At 40.1% G+C, this 26,170-nt stretch overlaps 1 protein-coding gene across 7 annotated transcripts in view; it reads right to left on the bottom strand.

Annotated features, from left to right (window-relative positions):
* The window catches only part of neo1a (neogenin 1a), a 152,708-nt gene extending 130,792 nt beyond the window's left edge, over window positions 1-21,916 (bottom strand). For 5 of the 7 annotated variants that reach the window (XM_060886547.1, XM_060886528.1, XM_060886518.1 and 2 more), the window contains exon 1: window positions 21,426-21,915. In XM_060886547.1, coding sequence (XP_060742530.1) covers window positions 21,426-21,513 — 88 coding nt within the window. In that variant the 5' untranslated portion in view covers window positions 21,514-21,915. Of the gene's footprint in view, window positions 1-21,425 lie in introns of all 7 variants that reach the window. The other 2 variants (XM_060886510.1, XM_060886498.1) reach the window with 1 other exon arrangement.
* Between the last annotated feature and the right edge of the window lie 4,254 nt (window positions 21,917-26,170).

Raw genomic sequence — 26,170 nt, forward strand, 5'->3', positions numbered from 1 at the left:
TAAGGATAAATGATGATATTTTATTTCTGATCTGTGTGTTACACACCCTTCCTCATAGCAGAGCTTTAGTGAGCTTCTGCCTTTGCTTACGGTCCTGTAAATACGCAGCAGTTCAGCGTGTACAGTCTCCGCTCCACTGAGCCACTTTTCATTCCATCCAAAGTCCTTTCTAGGGTCATTTATCTCTGAGAACTACTTTTTCAAATAACGTCCACAGCAGGCTAAGCGACTCGGTGACTCGGAAACTGGCAAGCGGGGACCTGAACCTTATACAGTGCACTAGTGGATTGAACTGGATTAACTTCTTCAGGCAAAACGTGACGGCCAGACTGGACACGGCGAATGTGAGTTTGAATCTTTGAGTAATGAAATAGCAATTGAGGTCAAATTTATAATACGGCCCACGTCCCTGATTCAAATTCTAAATTAATGTCACAATATGACTGGAGAACTTTAAAGTGTGCTAAAATTCTCAGCGCTGCACCTAAGTACTGACACACGGTGGTGCGGCGGTGCAACACAATTCTTTGAAGAAGTTCAAAGAACGTTTACACCCTCATTATTAATCATAGAAAATAATTCAACCTTTTGATTCTGTTTTTTTTTTTTTTTCACTTTACTATTAAGCCATTATATTATTAAACCATTTTTATGCTCTGTGATGACTAAGGAACCCTAATACAACTAACCTGAAATATCTTGCTAACTTTTAGACAAGGTTCGTCATTCTTGTGGGTGTGTAAACTTTTACACTTTGAAGAATTAGAAGAAGAAGAAGAGGAGGAGGAGGAGGAAGAAGTAGAAGAAGAAGAGGAGGAGGAAGAAGTAGAAGAGGAGGAGGAGGAGGAAGAAGTAGAAGTAGAAGAGGAGGAAGAAGAAGAAGTAGAAGTAGAAGAAGAAGAAGAGGAGGAGGAGGAAGAAGAAGAGGAAGCAGAAGAAGAAGAGGAGGAGGAGGAAAAAAAAGAAGAAGAAAAAGAAGAGGAGGAAGAAGTAGAAGAAGAAGAGGAAGAAGAAGAGGAGGAAGAAGTAGAAGAAGAAGAGGAAGAAGAAGAGGAGGAGGAAGAAGTAGAAGAAGAAGAGGAAGTAGAAGTGGTGGCTAAAGGAATGCAGCCAGTGACGTAAACATGAGGCTCATTAGCAACAAGCTCATGTATATAATTATATTCAGCTCTATCAGTAACCAGTAGTTTGTGTTTTGTGTCATCAAAAGGTTAAATAATCACAGGATTAGTTTACATGTGATAGTATAATGTGATGTGAAATAAAAGACTTTATTTATTTAATTTCCCATGTAAATGTGCTCCATATGGGTATAAAAATGTTCTGAGGTGGAACAGGAGCTCAACCGTCACACACACACGCACACACTCGTCACTACAGTAACAGCATTGCAGCGTGACACTAATACTGGTGTCTGAGTGGAAAGAACTACACTGTGCACTAATTTACACACAGCCGGTATAACCGGCCTCACACATGTAAATATGGTGGTTTTGTTCATGCTCTGGTATGACGCAAGGATGGTTACAGCTAACCGGGAGAAATACGGGTCGGCTGTCAGACATCGTCACTTACTGGAACAATTTCTGTAAAGCATACATATGCATGTTTAGGGATTTTTTTTTTTAGAAATTATTTTTATTGAAAATTCAATGTGTTAAACATAATTTTTTTTTTAAATATTATTTCTAAAATTAAAATAAATAAATATGATGTGATCTTTACTTGGAAATGTTTTCTAGCATCATATCTTACACTGACGGCATTCGGCAGACGCCCTTATCCACAGCGACTTACATTTAACTTATTTATACAGCTAGGAAATTGAGGGATAAGGGCCTTGCTCAGGGGCCCAGCAGTGGAATCTTGGTAGAATCGGGATTCGAACTCATGACCTTCCGATCTGCAGTCCAACACCATAACACCGAGCTACCACTTTGACCCTATCTTATAGCTTGTACATTCATTTCCCCCAACACTTCCTTTTTCTTAGTGTTCCTTCACAATCAATATTAGTTAGTTAATAAAAAAATATACTAGAAATATTAGTCCTGTCAACAAAGTCTTACACCACAGCGCTGTTAAATTCCCAGCTCTGATTGGTCAGTAGTGTCTCCATAGCAACGACTCAGACTGGAACCTGAATGCTAGACTACATACAATCAACTTTAAATAATAAACAGGTTTTGTAGTTATTTAACAAAGGAAAACGTCTCATCTTTCTCACTAACACGATAAGCTGTGAGAAATCTTTATTTCCTTTCTATTGTTATTTAGTTCCAGGTGACAAAAAAAAAAAAAAAACGAGAAAGCTGACCGTTTGAACTGAAACGACAAAACCGATAACAGGAACTCGTTTGTTTCCTGGACGTTGCACGACTATAAATAGATAAAACGTACAACGTGTTATTCAGGGAATAAAGTAAAACGCTGGGAATCTGCTGGGGTGAAAGAGGAAGCTCCAGTAAAGAGTTACTAATAAATGATAAACCATTCTTCTTTTGTGGAAGACGTCCTATTATCAGAGATGGGGGACTCGAGTCATATGACTTGACTCGAGTCAGACTTAAGTCGCATATTTGAGACTTGCTTGACAAATATTAAAAAAAAGACTCGACTTGAATTTGACTTGACAGTCATGACTTGAGACTTGACTCGGACTTGAGTTAAAATGACTGAGATGGGGGACTCGACTTGACTCGAGTCAGACTTAAGTCGCATATTTGAGACTTGAGAGACAAATATTAAAAAAAGACTTGACTTTGACTTGACATTCATGACTTGAGACTTACTTGTGACTTGCACATGTGTGACTTACTCCCACCTCTGCTTATTATTAATATACATCGTGCAATGTTTTTGAAGAAGTACATTATGTGACGGCGGTGCTGAGAAACCATATTTTAAAAAAAAAAAAAAACACACACACACACACACACACACACACACACACACACACACACACACACACACACACACACACACACACACACACACACACACACACACACACACACACACACACGGGTGGTTCTGCAAGTTTGAAAGTAGCCACACAGCCTCCTCCTCCTCAGCGAAGTGAAGCATGCCTGCTATCTGTACAGCGTCAGTAGAAATACTTCACATACCAAAGACTGTCATTCAATCCCCAGACAACAACAGAGATGATGTGACACCAACTAGATATGATTTAGAAACCCCAAAAAAAATAAAGAAATCTATAAAAGCGCTGAAGCTTTTTTTTTTTTTTTTTTAAGTGGTCACCTCTAAACACATGCTTGATATAAAAGCTCTTAACAAGATAAATACCAGCATGGGAATAAAGAGAGAGAAAGAAAAAAAGAAGAAAAAAAAACATCTGCATTGCGAAGTGAGAGGAAAAGTGAGCGTGTGGCAAAGATCAAGGCTTCTTTGCAGCAACCGTGCGAATACACACGCTGAAGAATCTCATACATGCCCTCGAGCCTGGCCAATAAAGACCATGCGGTGTGAATTCCTAAACAGGACGTTGGGAACGAGGATGAATTATTTATGGTGACCCTTTGGTTCGTGTCAGCAGCTGTACTGGATGAAATGATACTTCTGGAGCCTCGTGGGCAGGGCGGAGGGAATTTAAAGAGAGGGGAGGGAAGAGTGAGACCTGGACAGGGACCTTCACAACATGCAAGGTAGCAGAGAGAGAGAAAGAGAAAGAGAAAGAGAGAGAGAGAGAGAGAGAGAGAGAGAGAGAGAGAGAGAGAGAGAGAGAGAGAGAGAGAGAGAGAGAGAGAGAGAGAAAGAAAGAAAGAAAGAAAGAAAGAAAGAAAGAAAGAAAGAAAGAAAGAAAGAAAGAAAGAAAGAAAGAAAGAAAGAAAGAAAGAAAGGAGGGAAGGAAGGAGGGAGGGAGGAAGGAAAGAAAGAAAGAAAGAAAGAAAGAAAGAACAAAAGAACAAAAGAAGGAAAGAAAGCAGCCACAGACTGAGGCATGTTGGACTGACAGGAGTCGTGAACATGGAGAAGAAAAGCAGGAGAATTGTATGATCACTGTTTCAGCTCCGTAATGCGATCAAAAACACCAGTGTGACTATTATGTATTTTTATTTTTGTTATAGTGATTGAAATCCTTGGGTACTGTCATTAAAGTTGTATTTATTAAGAAGGATAGATTTTTTTTTCCAAAAATTAGATTACTTATGCCCCCAAGGTGGTCCAGCGGCAGGATCCCGCGCTCTCATTGATACGGCCCGGGTTCGATTCCCAGGTAGGAACAAACCCAGCCACTGAAGTGTTAATTCTGAGTGCCGGTACAGAGCCCGGGTAAAAATGGGAGTGTTGCGTCACGAAGGGCATCCGACATAAAACCTGTGCCGAACCTAATATGCGGACAACGTGAGCCGCTGTGGTGACTCCAAACAGGGAGCAGAGAGGGGGGTAGTTTACTTAGTAATCGGAGGCAACATGAAACATCCTTAAACTCCTCATGCTGGGTAGATTTTCCGCAGATTTAAGCCAAGACATGTGATGTGACCACCGTTTTCCGTTCATGTGCGATCAAACAAAATGATTGTGTGTCTTCATTGGTAGGAATTTAAAATAAGAGTCACGCATAAAAGATTTCGTCAATTAAAAAAATATATATTCTATAAATCAAGCACTTTTTGACCACAATCCGGAAAGGACTGGGTAATTAATACTTAATAGCACCTTGGCTCATGAGGTATCAGTGTTCAGTGCTCGCATAATTGAAGCGCTCTCAAGCGCAACAGTTGCACTGAACGCCTCTCGTTCATGTCTCCACGCTAGCGCCTTTGTGGGGTTAGATTTCTGAATCCTGATCCTGCTCTCGAAAGACAATGTTTACATTCTACCAAGACATTTCCTCAGGTTACATGTCTTGTAGGAAGATGCTGTAGTTCCTCCTGTTGATAATTTCTTCAAAACTGCTTCTGCGATCGTTAATCATGAAGTAGTTCATTCATTCATTCATTCATTCATTCATCTTCTACCGCTTATCCGAACTACCTCGGGTCACGGGGAGCCTGTGCCTATCTCAGGCGTCATCGGGCATCAAGGCAGGATACACCCTGGACGGAGTGCCAACCCATCGCAGGGCACACACACACTCTCATTCACTCACGCAATCACACACTACGGACAATTTTCCAGAGATGCCAATCAACCTACCATGCATGTCTTTGGACCAGGGGAGGAAACCGGAGTACCCGGAGGAAACCCCCGAGGCACGGGGAGAACATGCAAACTACACACAGAGATGGAGGTGGAGGCGGGAATCGAACCCCCAACCCTGGAGGTGTGAGGCGAACGTGCTAACCACTAAGCCACCGTGCCCCCCATGAAGTAGTTCATTAGCCTGAAAACATACGTTCGAGTATGATCATGTGATTTCTGAGCAATACCGATTAGCACGTTACTGTACTGAAGACAGATGCCAAGATATCAGGACAATCTGATACACTGAGTAAAAAAAAAAACACATATGGAAAAGCCAGTGTAACTTTTCTAAGTCATCGCCTATAAAGGGGCGTTTAGTGTGATTTATATACCTGATGGTCCTCTGCTGAGGAGATAATCTGAGAGAAGGTCTGTGTTCAAAAAAGATCTAATAAGAACCGGTTTGTTTTCTAGCACTGAAACGACAGACAGCGTGTTTAATGTAAGCTGCAAGACAAGCACAAATTCATTTTCCAGCAGTGAAGAAAGCAATATCTCAAGCTACACCAAAATCCTACTTTGGGAAGATGTTCATGACATTCCCATAGCTCAGCAAAAGAAAGGGTAGGTTTGAGATATAGAAATTTCATTACAGCGGTACCTTCTCATATCAACGCATGCTGGTTTAGTCCATTTATGCTATTCAAGGCTTTTTTGTGCCACATATTTTGGTAATTTGAACTTTTCTAAAGAGAAGCAGAGCTCATATTTCATGCTCGCCGCTACGTCCAATAGCAAAAGGACGGAAAAAATAAATCACAGATTGTGGGTTTCATGTTACATATGTAAAGATATCCATGACCACAGAGTGCTGATTTAATTAGAGAGCATAAAGCTCCAAACTCCCCAATGACATACCTCTTTAAAAGGCACAACATTCCACCTTGATTAAAAGTCGGCTAAAAGCTATAAACCTCCTCCGAACCTCTCCCTTTCCAAGAAAAAGGATACCATTCCCAAAAAAAATTATAATGTCATTTTCATTGACTGGGTAAAGATTTTTTTCAAGCTACACTCGGGCAAACTCAGTCGACCCTACGAGGCCGCGTGAAATGACGTATGCGTAAAACGTTTCTCGGCAGCTTTCAAGTATTTCCCTTGGGGTGGAAATAAACCACACATCTGATGACTAAAGCAATTTCTTCTGCTTTTTCTTTTTAAGTCGATCCGTAATTATGTTATTTCTGTACACAGTTGGATTCAGGAGATGCGAGATGTCATCCCTCATTGGCACGCTCGAATTATTTGTTCATTAGTGCATTAATAAAATGAGTAAATGACAAAAAAAAAAATAAATAAACACGACAATAACGGTTTCAAAACATCACGCTGCAACATTTTAGACTTTTATATATTTCTCATACATCACAGCGTAACAGCGAGCTTGTGTATTAATCCTAACGGCTGACAGCGGGGCTGTTATGTCGCAGTTGGGGGCACTATTACAAGCCAATGATTAATAGCCAGAGAAATTAATCAAGATTCAGGTGCTTCAGGTCTTATAGTTTCTCAACAGCTCTTCAAGGAAAAAAACTATCATTTTTTTCAATACTTGAAGACATTCGCTATAATACATACGTATCACAATATACGTGTATATATATTTACTGTGGTTACTAACAACCTGCTGGCAAACAGTAATACACAAAAGCACAAATAAATAAATAAAATCTATATTAATAAATGCAAAAATACATAATTTAAATATTTAACAATAAATCTAAAAGAAAAAGCTCTTACAACTGTGCAGAAAAATTCAATCTTTTTCTGATTCAGATCGAATTAAAATTGTAAAAGTATTTCGTTGTCACACGTTACTATACATTGCTCAACAATATGCATGAATCTAAACAGCAATAGATTTAAAAATAAAAAAATTAATAAAAATCTTAGTTTCAATACATAAGCTATCAAGGCTCATAATTATTAGTATTTTTTAAAATAAGTTCTGTTATAATAATATAGAGTAACAAACCACATATCTCTTGCACATTGAGACGACATAAAACGATACCACGTTTCCTAAAGGGTTTTATTCCTCTTATTCAACAGCAGCTTTATGATGCTAACAATTTTTGATCAATTTAAGAATGACACCGTATTAACGCTGGAAAAGCCTGAGCTTCGCTTTAACTTAAAACGACCTCCTGACCAATCAGGATCAATCATTCATCAGTGCTGTGGAATGAATCCTACTGCTCAGCCCAATGTTTTACATTTTCTCCCCCATTCACTTATGATAACCTACGTAACCCAGCAAAGCCCCACCAGCGTTATGTCCACATATTTCATTCCCAGAGTTACTACAGTTTGTCTTAAACTCATTAAATCACATTAAAATGATAACCTGGAATCCTGAGCACATCAATGTCTAAAGTTAAGATAAGAACAGTCTAGACTACGGGTTCAGTGATGGACTAAAACGTCCTTTCTGGCACCAATCTGTCTAAAAGTCTCAGATGTGGCCAACAGACAGGGAGAAAAACCACAGTCGTTTTGCTCCTCAACCTTTAGCACGCTCCGAAACTCTGAAATGGATGTGCTGACAAAAAGAAAATAAATAAATGAAGAAATAAACAGCCTGAAAACATCACATTTAAACCCAAGACCAGTAAAGACTTCAAGATCCACTGGAGAAATTCCACATAATGTTCACATGTGAAGTGAAATGAATGATGTCAAACATTACCAACGCCACCATTCACTCTTTTCAGAAGAAAAGCCCATAGAGGCTGAAATGATTTCTGTCATTATGATTTTCTTTGCTAACAATGAACCTCATCTTTGTGAAAGCTGTCGAGACTAAACATCAAAAGATATGTCTAGAATTGTTAAACATTCAGCAACAAAACTCTGAGCTGAGTGAAACATGTAAATTCCTCATGGACGAACTCGTTCACAGGGTAAATTAACGTTAACTTATAATATTAGCACAGACGATGAGTCTATAGATATGTAGATGATTGTGTTTGTATCGCTTTATAGAATAATAATAATAATAATAATAAGTTTTAGAATAATCGCTTCAAAAAACTTGAGGTGAAGCAACCTTATTTTGGATAGCTTTCTGCTGCTAACGTTAGCAAGCTGAATTACTAGTGAACTGAAAGCTGATTTCAGTGATCAGCGTTTTTTTTTTGCATGTGTGTGTGTGTGTTCAATATCGAACTTAGTCGAGTGAGACGAAAATCAGAGCTAGACGTTATCAAGAAATGAGGACGAATGACCGTAAAGAGTCTCACAAAACTGAGGTAAAATTCTGACAGATTAGCATCATTAGCATCACTGACAGATAGCAAACCATTTTACACTCACTGCAGTTGCAGTTCGTTTGCTCCATAAACTCAACTCGTGCTAATATTTTAAACTGTTTGTGTGACTCCATCGAGTTCCTTTCACAACACGATTGTTGTAGCAGAAGTAAAATTATCTATCAAAGCTTGCAGAACTTCCAGTACGTCGAAGTGTGAATATTTTTTTTACTATTTTGTTGTACTGGCTGTGATATTAACCCTATTCAGGGGGTTTCTGGCATCACAGGTATTTTACTCCCATTAGAATCGGTCTTTTAAGTACTGTAACAGACTATGGAAAGATTTTACCATTTATTGCTTGTACATATCACCAGTTCACACCCACAACCTCATAACGTAATGGAAAAGACACGGGCTCAGCTAGGTTATGGAAATTTCTGGATTTGCATTAGGAAATAAACTAGTTGAACTGGAAAAGTAAAGGAAAAAAAAAAAAGCCAAATTTTTCCTTAGTGCCTTCAAGATGTCCACATTAAACACCTTTTTTCCATAGATCTAGCACCCTCGGTAGTATGCTGAGACAGCAAGAGTTGGCTTTTTTTTCTTCGCACATTATATGGCTGGCAAATCTTACAGTCTTCAGAGAAAATTATAACATGATACTACGCATGCCACTGCTGCCAGCCTTGATTGCACAGCATTCGAAAAAGCGTCTATTGAGTTTGACAAGACGAAAGGAGGGAGGGGAAAAAGAAGCGTGGTGCCCCCTACAGAGCAAGACTTGTGTCCAGAGGCGTTGTTTTCACAGCCCATAACAAAGAGTGCAGATAAATCATCTTTCTAAGACACTAAATATGACTGGCGCTTTGATACAATGGCACTGATTCATTTTGTTTTTGTCTGAAAAGAGATGCACGAGCATCACTGATGTGCCGGCTGAGAACTTGATGGGAACAGAGCGTAGATGTATTGGGGGAAGGGTGGAGAAGCAAACGTTTTGACAGCGCGGAATGGGGGAAAGAAAGCGCTATCAATTATTAATGGGCGTCAACTGCGAAGAGAGACGGATCTAATGTGCTCTGATGGTAGAACTGCAGCTTAATAGCAAACCACGATCGAATGGTCCGTCTTTACTTACGGTGGCCTTTTCACTGCCATGCCTCTCTGCACTGCAGACATTTTTCGCTATTCTTTTACGTTCGTGTAATTGTTTTGAAGCGATATGAGATTTGGCTGGTACGCCATATGGAAGGCAGGTACAATAACAGCTTGCATTTTTTGCTGAGAACACAACTTCAAAGAGCATGCAGACCCACGCTCAGTAATTTCATCACTTACGGTTGAGGAAAATCTAAGTTTGTTGGAAGCCACAGACTTTCATAAACAAGGCTTCAGGTCTCGCTACGTGACAAAGTCTAGATCGACGATGGCGCCACAGTGGCCAGACCAATACAACCCAACACCCTGAGGTTTGGGGTAGGAGACACCAGATGATGAAGTGGTACTAAAACACAAGATGATAGATGCAAAGCACAGCAGAATGGAAACAGGTAAAATATAGACTGTGCCAGATCCAGCGTAAGACTTGATTTATAATGTAACAAATTGAATGCAAACCCAGCAGGCAGCGGTTAAAGATGTGCCCCCTGGGACATCAAGAGCACATAAACGAACCTCAAATGATCCCGTGATTGGTCATGCAGCATCTTCCATCCCCCATTCTCCTACAAACGAACATAACACGCCATTTGCAACAATACAACAAGCAGTGATTGAAATTCTGCCCCACAGGACGCACATTCTGATACGCATCAGGGGAGTTCCAAGTCCAGAAATCACTTAACTGTAATTAAACTTACTCACATACCAACATCCACTCATTAAATCTCTGTAATCCACGGTTCCTAATAGCCAGGATATACTCTCACATTATTTGGTCCTGATATTATTCAGCATTAAAAGCTATTCTTACAAGAAACAAAAATGAAATCGGTTATGCGGTTTCATAAAGCAAGTTACACTTATGTAAAGATACGCTTATGTTTTCCAAAAGGTTATTAAAACGTGTAATGAGAAACCAGCCAACGATGAAGCAAAATCAGACATAACAACCTTAAGGTGAACCTACAACTCAGTCAAAATACAGCTCAATATTTACAAACGTCTTTCCCAAGAGCCAAGACACAAGCAAAGAACCAGTTCATGTGCGTACTTTACATCAACGACGAAACCTCGTCACTCTTCTTTTCCAGTAATTTGATCTGTAGGGGGGAAAAAGATCGACATCGACTCCGCTGTTCACTCAACAGGACTTTGTTATTTTAGTCTCGAGACAGTCGCCTCTTTGGTAAATGTCAGGCAACGTCAGTGTGCAGCTTCTGGCCGGCGAGTGCTCATTTCCTGCTGTTATTATCATTACCACTAAGCCCATTCATTCTGGTTAAGAAAGAGTGGAGGGGAGCAGTATTTACACAGCGGCGAGAGTCACAGGGCCAAGGCTCACTAATGGCTTCCTGCATTTCACACAATTGTCCTTCCTTTGGGAAATCTTATCAATATACCCCACTGCAGTACGGTCCAAAAACCACAAAGAACAAAAGTCACCAACTTTTAATTAAATGCTATTGAGATGGGTCCTGCTTTCTTTTCCAGCACCATTTCACGTAAGGCAAAAAAAAGAATGAAAGTAATGAACCGAAACTGTAAGTGAGCTTGAAAATCTTCATCGCTAGATAATCTCCAGCACCTATATTTCAACAACAGGGGATATGGTGGATGCAAAGAAACTAATGGCGGTGATAATGGAGTCCTGGAAGCTAGAGATCAAGGCCAGCTGGAGAAGACCTGCAGACTTTGTTTCATGTAAAAGTACTACTGAACTCAGCACAGACTCACATACTGTGTGTATCTTAGGTCTTTCCCTCAGGAAGCCTTTAAACTTTGACCCTTTTTGCTATCCAACCTGGCTGAGAATCATTCAGGTGTGGGATGATGTGGGTGGCCCTCCTCAACCCTATCACTGATATTCACCATCTATTCTACCGTTGGATCGGACTTAAATCCATTACATTTTCTTTTACAATTCAGCACAACAGAAAGTGTACTGTTGACACCCTTAACCCAGCACCTCATAAATAGTTTTATTCTGCTCAAGCGCCAAAATGGTCTGGAATTAAAACAGTCAAGCTTTTGGAAGAAATAGTCATTTTGTCAGTGAAATCATATTATTTGAATGGCCACCCATACAGTATATAAAAGACAAAAAGGGCTGAAGGCTCTAAAGATCATTGCTTACAAACTAGAGAAAAATACAGAATGCTGCCATGCGTTGAAGCTGAGTGATCTTTGAGCAGCTAGACGTTCCGTGCTAGACATTTACGTGCAACCGATTAATCCGTTAGCAATAAGATTGACGGTTAAATCGGATTGAAACGCGTTAACAGATCCCACAGGGTTGAAGCTGAAGTGAATTTTTTAATCAGAATGAAAAAAGACTTGATTTTTCTCAATCGGATTCAAAAATGTTTTGCAAACGACGACAGATTGCTCTGCATTTGCATAGACGTTTTGTTCGGAACGTACGCGATCGGACCGCGACTTTTAGGATCCATATAAAGAATACGTTTGGAATCTGCGATCGGATTGACAAAAATAAAGAAAAAAATGCACGTACACAATTTTATTTATAGATTATTCGGACTGTAAAATCTGTATAAGTGCAAAAAGAGAAAGATGGTATAAACAATTCTTAAAAACATCATCAGAAAAGCAGTAAAGCAGCATTTATGGCAGGAGAAAAATAAAGCCGGTGAAAATGGGGATTTTACTTTATATCTCAGGGTTCCAACCTTCTGATCTGCTGTTCTGAGTTTTACACTGCTCTCCTTTTTGTGCCCTTTGCAGTACGAGTTAACCTCAGAATGATGGCAGTAAATGAAAAGTGAATTTGTTCGAGCGTTAAGACCTTGTACAAAAAAAAACTACCTTAAGGAAGCAGGACAAAATGTTTCATCATGAATTTGACACTATTTCCCAAATTTTTAAAATCCAAGCCGAGAGAAAATTCTAGCTTGGAGAGAGAGATTAAATACTACTATCGTATTAAATTATTCAAAAGCTCACTCGAAATAACGTTTCAGCGATCAGAGGTAAATAATAAGATCGGACCGTCGGGTGTCGTTTCATTCGATCCGTTCTTTCGGCATAATTAAAAAGAATTCGTTGTAGGCTTGAGGTAGATAAACGTGTGTTTGAATATCTTTCTGACAAACTCGTTAAGCTTTTACACTCACAGCTGGCATCCTGCCTTAATGGCATTGCAGCTCATCAAAAACATGTCTCCCTGAGGTTCTGGGACATGTGTCCATGGGTCCAGTGCTGGAATGCCAAGTTTACTCTGCAGGTGTTCGTCCTGGCTTTGTCCCCAGCATCCTTATTTTCCTGTGGGTAAAATCTAATCCATCACAGGTCAGGGGTCGAGGTCTTGGGGTCAGATGCCAAGGAGTGAGCGAGAGCATGGACAGCTGCTTTCCATCACGCCTTTGCTTACGCCCTTAAACTAAACGAAACTCTTTGGATCTCATTGTGCATGCACAGCAGAAGTATGACCCCAGTCCACCACAGACACTAAAGCAGGCCCCCTGGATGGTCCCATAAACACCAATGAATAATGACTTGGAAAGCTTTGAACAGCCCCAGGGGTCATATATATATATGTGTGTATGTGTGCGTGTGTGTGTGTGTGTATACATCGACAAAAGACGTGCCACATAAATGAATCGTGTGACTTGAAATCACAGAGAGAGAAAAACAACAACAAAAGGCTTTGGCAAATTCCATTATAATTTAATTTTGCTCTGTAAACCTTTTAGTGTTTGCATTTATCCCTAAGTAAGCACCGTGAGAGATGAGAAATTCCATTACATGACAGCTGCGCATTAAAGAGGCTGTAATGTGCAGTCCCCACACGCTCTCTGACTCCTATTAGCACCATCAGGATCAGCAGCGAGGATCTCGCAAACCTCCCAAACGGCTTTCTATCCACCTCAGCACTTTCAGACTGCAGGTTCACCTTGGACGCGATCGCGCGGCATGACAAAACCGGTGAAGGATTCAAGAGGAAGGACGTTCTATAAGCACGAGCAAACCACAGAACTGAAGATTCTCTCAGAGAGGTTAATTATCCAAGATTATAGACGAGGGAAAAAATGCGGAATTAAAGAGTAGCACCAGCAGCCATTTTTCTTCTGTTTTTAAAATACCATCTGTCTCGCCAGCTTGCTGGACGCCCCCTAAAGGGGTCACCTACAGAAAAAAATATCCGGTATTTAAAAGCTATTAAAAAAAAGATGTGTATTTTGGTCATTTTTTGCATGACAGACAGAATGAGCGAGTCCAACAACTCCAAGGATCTCATTACAAATCCATAAAGCTTGTTGCCCCATGATTAACCTAAACCTGGCTGGCTCGCCGTGTCCCGAAGGAAGCGTGTGTTAGCTTTCAGCCTCCAGGGTTGTTAGATGTTATAAGATGGGGAAAGCCAGGTGGTGGATGAAAATTAGCAGGTTACCAAATTGTTGGTGAAAAATGAGGGGAGGGGAAATAAATAAATAAATAAATAAAAACGCACTTGGAACTGAATCAACCTTCCGTTCTGCCATGTTAGAGACCGAGCTTCATCGTCAGTTGGAAAACTGTAAGAAATGATGCTGTACATCGAATGCAAAAGTCGCACTGTTTGATATTTTGGTTAAAATCCCGATGTGCTACTTTGCCTCCTTGGATCCTATAAGTGAATAAGAGCAAAGTGTTTGCTTTTGGAACCAGGCGGTACAACCGACCCTTTCTGGACCTTTGAGATAAACCAGCTGCCAGCCTCAGCACAGCGGAGATCTTCACCACGTTCGGAGGTGCCAAGAGCCACAGGCTGCGTTCTGGCAGGCTGGCAGAGTGTTTCAACACACTCACAATTCTTCCTCTGTGATGGACCCTACACCCTACAGCACTTCAAGTGTGTGTATTTTTTTCCACTGATCTAGAGGGTGGGCCCCTGCAACGCCCGTCAAAAGCTTCCCAGTACTGTGACTGAATGGGTACACTTAAGTCATTTCCAGTGATCTTAGCTCTTGGATTTGTCGAGTCTTTAAATAGAACAGTGGCTCACGCTACACGGCCGGGACGTTAACGGCGTGCTTTCTTTGTACGTCGCTTAAAAGATAAGAATAAAACAACATAACATAACGTAACTTATAGCAATCGTTCCAAAACAGGCTGATTTGATTCTTTGACCAAACCTGAGAACTGGATTATTCCAGGAAGATTTAGTTGTTCTGGATAACTGCATGTGCTCCAGTTTTCTCCTGAAAGGGCAGACAGATACATCAAGCCACAAAAAAAACCATAATCAGCAAGTAAACAACTGGATAATCCCATTAAAAAATGTCGTTAATTCACCCAGACAGTTCAGTTTAGTTTAATGTGTTGGTTAATAAGGCTTTGCGTTCTCTAACGAACGAAATAATGCCTCTCTTTTCCCCTTTATTATTGCTAAAGAAAAAAAAATGACGCACATAATATCCTGTAATTATACTGTGGCAGACAATGGTGATCTCTCACCGTTTTAATTAATTCAAGGCCTCGCCATAGCAGATACATTACTCCAATTTAGCAATTATATTAGCAATGCATTTAGTAACGCATCGTGCAGGCGAGTTTCTATTTATTACACTGGTGTCGTCTTGGTAACAAGTCAAGACAACATGCAAGTCTGACACCAGCTTCAAAGAACAGACAAATCCCAGATTATGCAAAATTGTAAACATAAATCAGTAATCCATAAAAGAAGAACCAGCCCTGGGACATAAACCATAGAAAAAACAAAGTGTACCATAGCATTGCTTTTTATATGTATAACTTAAAGGTGGGATGCACGATGTTTGAAAACTGCTTCAGAAAACCGAGTCGGGGCGACTAACAAAACAAATGTGTAGCCAATGAGCAGAAAGGGGCGTGTCTTGTCATTATGAGGTGGAGAGAGTGTTCAGTGCACATGTCTGACACATTAACATGGCGGATACCTGCCATTACCTCTGCCTCGGGTTCTAGGTGTTGAACGTCGTCTTCCGTGTGAAACGGAGCTAAACCTTTCACGGTACAACACACAGTACTACAAAAACACATTTGTATTACCATAGTATTACTCATTGAGTTCATTTACTGATAAAAAATATCCCCTCGGCCAGCTGCCCCTGCAGGTTCCGTCATAATAGTTGTCATAATACATTGTCTTTATGTATGTGTGGGGGCGGAGCTATCAAAACAGGGGTGGGACCCATTTGGGTTAGGGGCGTGTTTGTTTTGGCGATTTCAAATGTCAACATTGGCTTTCAAACATCGTGCACACTAACTTTAATTTTTTTGATTGACCGTGATGCTACGATGAGTTTGGAATTGACTAGGAATCATTTCCTGTCTATGTTGTGTGACTTCAACACGAGCATCATAATGCGAGCGTTTCCAAAGCTCGTCTAAGCCGATATTCGAGGGCGAAGTACTGCAGCGAACAACTCAACAATGTCTCAGGTACAGAAAACGACCACAAAATTCAGAATCCATAAAATGTAGGTCATTTTTTTTTTTTTTTGCAGACGTGACAAGTACAACGAGCCGAGCACCCACAGGTTTGTCCCAAGATGAAATACAACTCAGAAAACAGGTCAGAAACTAAATTCCAGTCCTCTTTTTCCATGACTGATGATCTATGAGAAGAGAAGAAAAAAGGATGGAGGGAAAAAAAAAAAAGACTGATACTAATTAATCTGGTGTATGGCTACGAGCTGCCGTTCCGCCTTCGCTTGGTGGAAAACCGAGCAAACTGGGTCAGTGTTAAATGGATTCAAATACCGCCTCGTCTAAACCGGACCTCACCAACAGCTTTCATCGGAGCGAGGTTGCAGTTTACTTTTGTTCTGGTTCGTGTACGGCAAATAGATCATCACGGACTGATGAGAGAGCGTTCGACTTGCTAGCATCTCAAAATCCGTAAAGCTAATTCTTGGAATGCATCCAAAGTGACAGATAAAACAAGATGCTCGGCTGAAGAGGATCTACAATGCCAGAAGGCATCTGGAAAATCAAATTAGGATGATTTACAGTTTGCCAGGTCCTTATTATTCACTTTAAAAAATGAATGAGATTGGGATATCTGCCAAAAAAAACCAGCTTGAGATATTTTTTTTCTGAAACCTGGACGGAAACAGCGTTAAAACTGTAACTTCAGGACATTTACGGGTCGGCGCTGCTATTTTGTATTGTCTTGTATTGTCCTGCCACACTTTATGTTGCTAGGAATAAGTTATTTTAAGTGCTTAGCTCTGTTTTTTGTGCTATGTAGCACCGCGGTCCTGGAGAAACACTATGTACCGCATCTGCTATATACGGTTGGAAATTACGGTACAATAAAAGTTTCTTGACATGAATTTTGCGGTGTTCCGTTGCACTAGAGGGATACACGATATTTAACGGGTTCGCCAGACTTTCATGAGCTTCCATCACGTTCTCTAGTCCAATTTTAACTCTAAGGAAAGAATTGCTCAGCACTGTTTCCTCATCTCCAGGGAAGCAGGGAAAATGACCGAAATGTAGTCAGGGCCAGGCTTCGCTCCACTGAGCAGGACTTTTCACAGCTCGCAAGCACAGTAATCCCTGCCAGCTGCTGAAAGCTGGCAAGAACACGGCAGCAGAAGTTCATCCTCGGAACAAGCCAGAGTGGAACAATTAACAGGTACGAGGAACGCGATTGGTTGGTGGCATTTAGCACATAAGCATTTGCTTTGAATTTTAAGCAACGACCATTACTTAAGCAGACGGTGTGTAACTCGTGCAAGTTGCTGGAAATGCAACATCTGATTGCTGCCTATTCAAATTCTAATTGCTATTTGCCAAGCTGTCAAGTTGGAACCAAACTGGAATAGTTATGTCCACTTGCCTCAAAGCGTCTCGTTTTGGTTCCGATCGTTCCGTCGGTCGTTCGTCTATAGTCACCGCTAACTCGAGGTCAAGCTTGCGGTAGATTCCAAACCCCTTAGAACCACCAGATATAGTAATACACCTTGGATGGGGCACCAGTCCAATCACAGATGTCAACACACACACAAACACACACAGACACACTCCTAAACATTAAATTAAATTAGTCCAGTTCCAGACTTGCTTTTGGTAGGAAACCAGAGAACAGCGCACAAACCCACACAGACATGATTAGAACATGCAGAACTCTACAGACTCTACAGGGAATCCTGAAGCACTGAGGTTGATTCTGCAACCCTTTCTTGTTCCAAACGATTTCAATTTTTACTATCCACCCAGATATTTATTCATACACGTATCTAACTCGCAAACCATGTGATCTCAACCATCTCGGCTATTTTTTGCTGCATAATAAAAGAGGAAACATGATATCAGGGACGGGCCGACACGGACTCGAGCTAAATATAGGACCGATCGAGGAATACATCAAGGTATCCTACTGAAGCAGATCTTCTAGCTTGATACCATCTCGATGAAACCGTCCTACGTACCGTTTATAAGCGAACCGTAAGCGAATACATGCAAAATACGTAGATGACCTCTGCTTATAGCAAGAACGTCAGTAATCCCTTAACACCACGGCAGCGGAAGACTTGGAGGAGTCAGTGCTAGCGAGTGAAAGGTTGTGAGTTCAAACGCCAGAGATCAACAACTAGGCTCTTGAGGAACGCACATAATGCTGGATTTCTTAGCTGTATGCGTTGGCTAAATCACTATGCCAAAGAAATACAGTTTTAGACCCAATTAGGACAATTTTTTGTATATCCATTAAGGCTTCCTTGCACAAGTCTCTTGATATTTAGACTTACCATGTTGCGAGTCTCCGTGCCAACTCCCCCACCCTCGCCTTTCTCAAAAACTCTGAGAGACTGACAGCTCTCCAGGAAAGAAACGCTGCCGATGACCAGCACGTATCTCTTTTCTCCTAAATATGAGACATGGCTTCTTGCCAACAAGTCCTATCGTCCATGGCGACAAATCACGCACGTTGTCAATCACGGCTCATTTAAAATTCTTTTTCCAAGATCTCATTTGCACATTAGGCAATTAGCCAAGAGTTTATTGTCCATCTAAATTAATAAAGCAAACCAAAGGCTGGCTCTCGCACCCAGAGGGTTATTGTCGGCGTCCTGCTTCCAGAAACATTCGCATGCTGATGAGTCAGAATTTATTACGTAGATCGTTTATTTTTTTTCTTCTGACATTTGATAACATACAGTTAGATCACTAATCCCGAGTTACGATTAAAGGCTTAACAACAACAAGCTGACGCAATAGCAAGCCAGGAGCTCAGACAGGTTGAACATCTACTCAGCTGACAGAAACAAGCTCACAGGGACATGACAGAGGCATGACGACCGCTCGCAAACACTTATCCTACAACCAGGCCTGAAGAAATGCTTCAAGTCATATATAATGATATTTTACAAAGCAGACATTTACAGAGGTATAAAAAAACAGACATCACAGACAAATATGACAGACATGTTGATATACAGCTTGAAGCAGACATATAAATTATACCATGTGCTACATGGAACGACTGTGTGCATCTGCAATATATCGCAATCCCATCTGAAAGAGCCCATTTGCATTTCGTAGCCTGCTGCATAATCAATATCGCCAACCGCTTATATCACAACGCTAATATCAAGTGATATATCGTATAGACGTAACTAAAAAATAACGTCGCTGATGGAGGAGCCAACCGGAAATGTCTGAAGAGGCGCAAACCGGTGGCCTTTAGTCTGGATACAGACCAAGGAAAGTATTTCACTGAACAGAACCAGGTACTTAAAAAATCAAATAAAATAAACATAATTATTTATTCATATTTTCTGCATTTTCTTTACTAAAACTGTCAAAACCCTGTTTAAAATACATTACTACTAAACAAAACATAACCGCACCGACTTGCCTTATTTATATCCATCGACTGATTGAAAGGTTACGCGTTCAAAGGTAAGTATAGACGTCATTCAGGTGTGTTAGTCGACCTTTTATTTAAAGAAATAAGTTTTAGAACTGGACGTTTAGGAGAGAAATTGAAGCTGAATACAGCAGTTAATAACGTTAGATTATAACGTTTTTTCTGGGATTAAGTAAAAAATATTAAATGTAGTAAAGACGTTTCTAGAACAAGAAAGTGTTTAAAAACCAGAATACAATCTCAGAATGAACCCAATAAACAAAAGACCTCCAGCAAGACCTCCAAGGCCATATTTTCTTCCTTTTGGGTCAAAAAAAAAAACCAAAAAAAGGTAGCGGATTCCAGCTCGGTCGACTACGTGCAACGTAACCCTTTAAAAATACTGCTTATGGTTCACATTAGCCCTCAAAGGCATGTTTTAAATAAACAGATATTTGCAGACGGGCACCCAACAGTTAGTAATTCGAAACTCACTGCTCGCACACAGATCCTTGGCCAATTCTCTGGAACCAATCAAAACTCCCAAAGGGACTCCCTGTTCCCCCTTAATCTCAGGCTTTTATTACTTCCCAGACACAGTCTACCCATTCCTCCCAGCCCCCATCCCTCTCTTTTGTACTGATCTGCAGCAAAGCCCTGAATTTCTTTTAACCACGGCACGGCGCTTCTGGTGCAGGACAGCAGCTTTCATCAGCTCCCAAACACAAAACGTCCCTGGACTGGATTCGGGCCTCGTCTATCAGCTTCACACGAGGCGTTTCAGATCATTCATCTTCTGCCAGGACCAGAAAACAGGCCCAGATCAGACGTGATATCAAAAAACAACGCAACAGCGGAGAAACAAACTGCTGCACGTTTTAGTTCTTTTTTCTCACATGATTCACGTTTTAAACAAAATTAGATGAAAAAGGGTTTCCGTTCCTCAGACCTTAATCAGATATTGTAGGAAAAACTCCAAGCCCCAGATGTCCTCAGGCTAAACATGTGTTCTGTGTTTGTGTAGGTGAGTTTTAAAATCATCTCACCCAAATAAATAGAAATAGGGACATTTTAGCACGCGTATAACCTCGCGAATTCATTCTTTAAGCAATCCATTGAAACACTGTATACTTGTATGCTTTATGCATACACAAACCCACCAGTGTGCTTTGAAAACACAAGAACATTAACATCTTATACATTGTGCCATAACATTAACGATATTACTCTCATGGTAATTTAATAACAATACCATTTCTTATTTCATTTCTTCTATTAAGCAAAACTTTACTTTTTTTCCTTGACTTCCCTACTAATGTGAATAAAATGACAAATTATCTATTAGAAGATCTGAAATGAGAGTTTAATATATACAAGCATGCTTTTTAGTGCACTAGAATGTAGTATGGTTTTAGTCATTTTACTCAAGCAAAATGATGTGTGAATGATGTGTGAATTGGTGATTAGGTTTGGTGTGCAAACGTATTGGTGCAAAATAGCACATCTGGAAAGGGAAAGAAAAAAAAATGCACCTAAATGCACATCTGGAAAGAAAAATTGCACCTAAACACACATCTGGGAAAAAAAAATAATAATGCACCTAAATGCACATCTGGAAAAAAAATTAATAATGCACCTAAATGCACATCTGAAAAAAAAAATAATAATGCACCTAAATGCACATCTGGAAAGAAAAAATAATGCACCTAACTGCACATCTGGAAAGAAAAAAAATGCACCTAAAATGCACATCTGGAAAGAAAAAATGCACCTAAATGCACATCTGGAAAATAAAAATGCACATTGCAACTTTAAAGGCTGCCCATAAAAGCACTGATGTCTAAGGCTACCAGCATGGACTGACTGTTCGGATGCTGTTCAGATCTGAGACACAATCCAGGACCTCCTCATTTATGAAATGCACAGATTTTTTTTTTCAAAAGCACATAATTCCAAGCACTTACCTTTCTGAGCGCGTGCAGCAGGCGCGAGCGAGCACGCAGAGGTGAGGCAGAGGAGAGAGAGGAGCACGCGCGCTCCCCGCTCCGCCATCACTTTCAGCTCAAACAAAAATGTTTGTTTCGTTTCCAACAAACGGCAAGAAATATTAAGAAGACGATGAATAAAGCCACCGGGAGATCGTGTTGAAATCCGGCCCCGACCCTTTCCTTTACACTTTCCCGACCGTACAGTTCAGCTCGAGCGCCTCTGAAACCATCCACGCGCCGCTCACTTCGGGGAAAAAAAGTCGCCCCGGAAAACACGGAACTGGAAACTTCGGTCCCGGCGGAAAAAATCACATCAATCCATTCCGGCGGCGGGTCGAGGACGAGACACGAAGCTCAGAGATAGCACAAAGTAAACGATCCGACAAGAAACACACTCGCAAAGTGAGTGTGTGTGTGTTTTTGTGTTTGCCCCGAGAGCAATCTGAGCTAAATGCCCCGGCTGGGTAGAGCAACAGTGGCGTGGAATTCAGCTCGGATTCCCGGAAAACCTGAACTGGAGTTTTATACCCGGAACATGGATTCACACGGAGAGCTGTAAACTGCGGAAACAGTCCGCATGTGACGTCCTACACACTCTAACGTCTAGTGTATGAATCTTAAAGCCCCAAATCACATAAATATGCATTATTGTAGTCCTATAGAACACTTCAAGATGCACTTATGTGTATCTATATATACCTTACTGGATATTCTGTATATGTGCTTTTCTTATTACCTTCTACTTCTTGTTCCTTTACAACAGTCTGCACATTTTTTCAATACCATAACCTCAGAACCATTAGCTTGTACTTTTCAACATCTCTGCACTGCTATAGCCTTTATATTTATTTACTGTACATGTGTTTATATATATATATATATATATATATATATATATATATATATATATATATATATATATAGATATAGATATAGATATAGATATATAGATATATATATAGATATAGATATATAGATATATATATAAACATATATATATATTCATTTATTCATTCATTCATCTTCTACCGCTTATCCGAACTATCTCGGGTCACGGGGAGCCTGTGCCTATCTCAGGCGTCATCGGGCATCAAGGCAGGATACACCCTGGACAGAGTGCCAACCCATCGCAGGGCACACACACACACTCTCATCTCCTACCATGTATGTCTTTGGAATTCAATTCAAGTTTATTTGTATAGCACTTTTTACAATAGACATTGTCTCAAAGCAGCTTTACAGAACATAAACATAGAACAGAAAGTAAACATAAGGAATAATATGTACATATGCAAACATATTTATCTGCACTTGTCTATTTGCACAATTTCTACTCTTTGCACTTCTGGTAGATGCAGTCCTTGCTTTGTGCCTTTATTATCTATCTATCTATCTATCTATCTATCTGTCTGTCTGTCTGTCTGTCTGTCTGTCTGTCTCTGTCCATCTATCCATTATCTATCTATCTATCTATCTATCTATCTATCTATCTATCTATCTATCTATCTGTCTGTCTGTCTGTCTGTCTGTCTGTCTGTCTCTGTCCATCTATCCATTATCTGTCTATCTATCTATCTATCTATCTATCTATCTCTCTATCTATCTATCTATCTATCTATCTATCTATCTTTCTTTCTTTCTTTCTTTTAATCCCAAAAATTGATTGAAAAAAGATTTGGTCATAATTTAAAGGTGTCAGTGGCCATGTTGATTTATGTCGCACCATAAAAAGGAAGTAACTGGCAAAGGTTCATTGCCATGGACAGGGAGCTAATCCATCCACTGAAGAGCTAATTCTCAGTGCTGGTCCCAAGCCTGGATAAAATGGAAGGGTTGTGTCAGGAAGGGCATCCGGCATCCATAAACAGGAAGGAACTGGCAAAGGAGAAGCTCACTGCCAAGGCCCGGGTTCAATTCCCAGGCAGGGAGCAAATCCAGCTACTGAAGTGATAATTCTCAGTGCTGGTCCCAAGACTGGATAAAATGGGGGGCTTGTGTCAAGAAGAGCATCCGGCATAAAAACCCTGTGCTAAATCCAATATTCGGACCAACAACAACTGGTAGAGGAGAAGACTACCCCAAATTGTAATTTCAATTTCAAAGGCGTATTTTCTGTGTTTTTCCCAGTTGTAGGCAGGGTTTGAAACGTTGGCTGAAATACAGCATAAAACTCCAGACATGGATCCAGACAGACAGACGTAATTCACACTCTGGAGCATGGTACTCAGCCAATGCTATATACTAATGATTATAATGTTTGATTTATTAACGATGGATATCTCATACATTTGAGTAGTTTCTAGGTAGATTTATTGCTGTGGAACATGTTTGTTCAAGAAACAAACGGCTGTTATCACTTATATTAGTGCAAATATAAACAACTCTCTCTCTCTCTCTCTCTCTCTCTCTCACTCGCTCTCTCTCTTTCTTCTCATCTTAGCATGAGGGTTATGAAGCGGTGACACCTGAGACTCCTTCGTTTATTGTATCTTTCCAACAAAACCTATAAAACCCATTTATTATTAGTCTCAGATTATGTAGATGATCCACCATATATATCCAAGTGTATGAAGTGTTACTATAGAAACAGTAATATATTAGAACAAGCTCAGTATCATAAACCTGTCATTCATGCTACAATCAGAGCTAAAGCCTGGGCTGTCTACGATTCTACACAAATGATGCTAACATACTCACCAATTATCAGAATTTTTTAGTCAAATGTTGATTAATTTATAGTGCATGGCTAATCAGAGCAATAGATCAATGGACTCATTTTATTTTTGTATGAACCTACACTGGTGTGTATTTGCTGGAGAATCCACATACATTTAAATTATTAAAGAGATAAAAACCCCAGTGGAGGCAGTGTGAAGCTCTGGGTAATGTTCTTCTTGTAAACCTCATGTCCTGGCGTTCATGTATATGTTACTTTGACACGTATCACCTGCCTAAACATTACTGCAGACCAGGTAAACCACTTCATGGTACTGGTATTCCCTAATAGCAGTGACCTCTTTCAGCAGGATATTGCACCCCGCCACACTGCAAAAATTGTTCAGGAATGGTTTCAGGAACGTGACAAATAGTGTTGACTTGGCCTTCAAATTCCCCAGATCTCACTCCAATCAAGAATCTGTTGAATCCCTCCAATCCCTGAACGCCCCACCTCACAACTTACAGTACAGGAATCGACTTAGCTGCTGCTAAGGTCTTGGTGCCAGATATCATCCACACCTTCAGAAAGGCTTCTTTCTTGTTTTAGGCTACACAAGAAAGACCTAACTCTAAATTAGGCAGGTGGTTTTAATGTTATGGCCAGTGGCGGTTCTAGGATTTTTCTGTAACAGGGGCCATTAAGGGGCCACATATTACATTCAGGGGCCAAGTACAGGGTACATTCAAGCACACAAAATAATTTATTCAGTACGGTGCAAATACATTTCAGCAGTCGTTCCTTATTCACACGCTCGAGTGCCGCCAATTGTTTGTGGGTTGAATTGCATCCGTGATCGTTGTGAAAAATTCTCCGGTTGCTCTTCATGTCGACGATTGATGGAACGGGGGCCAATCAGGGGCCAATCAGATTTCAGCAGGGGCCAGGGCCCCTGTGGCCCCGCCTCTAGAACCGCCCCTGGTTATGGCTGATCAGTGTATTATCCTATAACATCACATCTTGTCATGAGTTATTCCTTACATATATCTGCCAAGCAATTGACATAAACGTACAAAAATATGTCAAATGGAGTACGATATATATCTATCATATTCAAATTCACTCGCATCACTGTACCGTATTTAGTTACTACCTCTAATTTTAAGATATTTATTTCTTCTTTAATTTGTATTTACTTTCTCACTTATTTTTATTCCTTACTTTATTTTATCTTTTTAATCTAGCCACAGGGGTTGCAAGCCAGTGATGTCTTTGCCGGTCCCAAGCACAGATAAATAGAGAGGGTTGAGATATTGCAGTTCCCTTCTTGTTAATGTGTGATATGACTAATAGATGACTATTAAATTTACTCTTCACCAGATTCCATTGTCCACACTCAGCTAACAAATGTGCATCAGGAGCTGACTATGGCTTTATAAACAATGCCTGGAGCTAAATTTATGCTGTAGGTTTGTACTACTGCCAAATAACTAGGGGTTAAATTGGGTGAAGGACTGAGCTGCTCCAATCACTGATTTATGGGAACGACAAACAAAAGGAAAGCAAAGCTCTTGTAGCATAAATTCGATAATAATGTAAATCATAGCATGATAGTGATAAAAATAATGATGTAATACAATTTCAAATTGCTGAAATGCCCGTATTTTTTATGATAGGATGCATCCCATGACATCTAATAAATATTCTTTTAGTATGATTCATTTTACATGCATCTGTTTTGGGATTTTAATGTCAGCAGGAATATTTATTATCCGGTCGAGTTCAAGTTTCAAGTTTATTTGTCATGTGCAAAAAAAATGTCAGTGAGAATTGTATACTGAATTACTTGTTGTGAGGCACAGGTACTCTACAGCTGTGCAATAAAAACTAATTATATATCAGAAGACAGAAGGTATAGATGGGGGAGGAAAAGATGGGGATAGGGATTATAGATAGACAGACAGACAGACAGACGGATATATATATATATATATATATATATATATATATATATATATATATATATATATATATATATATATATATATATATATAGCGAGAGAGA

This window comes from Tachysurus vachellii, chromosome 1 (genome assembly GCF_030014155.1).
Source record: "Tachysurus vachellii isolate PV-2020 chromosome 1, HZAU_Pvac_v1, whole genome shotgun sequence".
NCBI classification, from domain to species: Eukaryota; Metazoa; Chordata; class Actinopteri; order Siluriformes; family Bagridae; genus Tachysurus; species Tachysurus vachellii.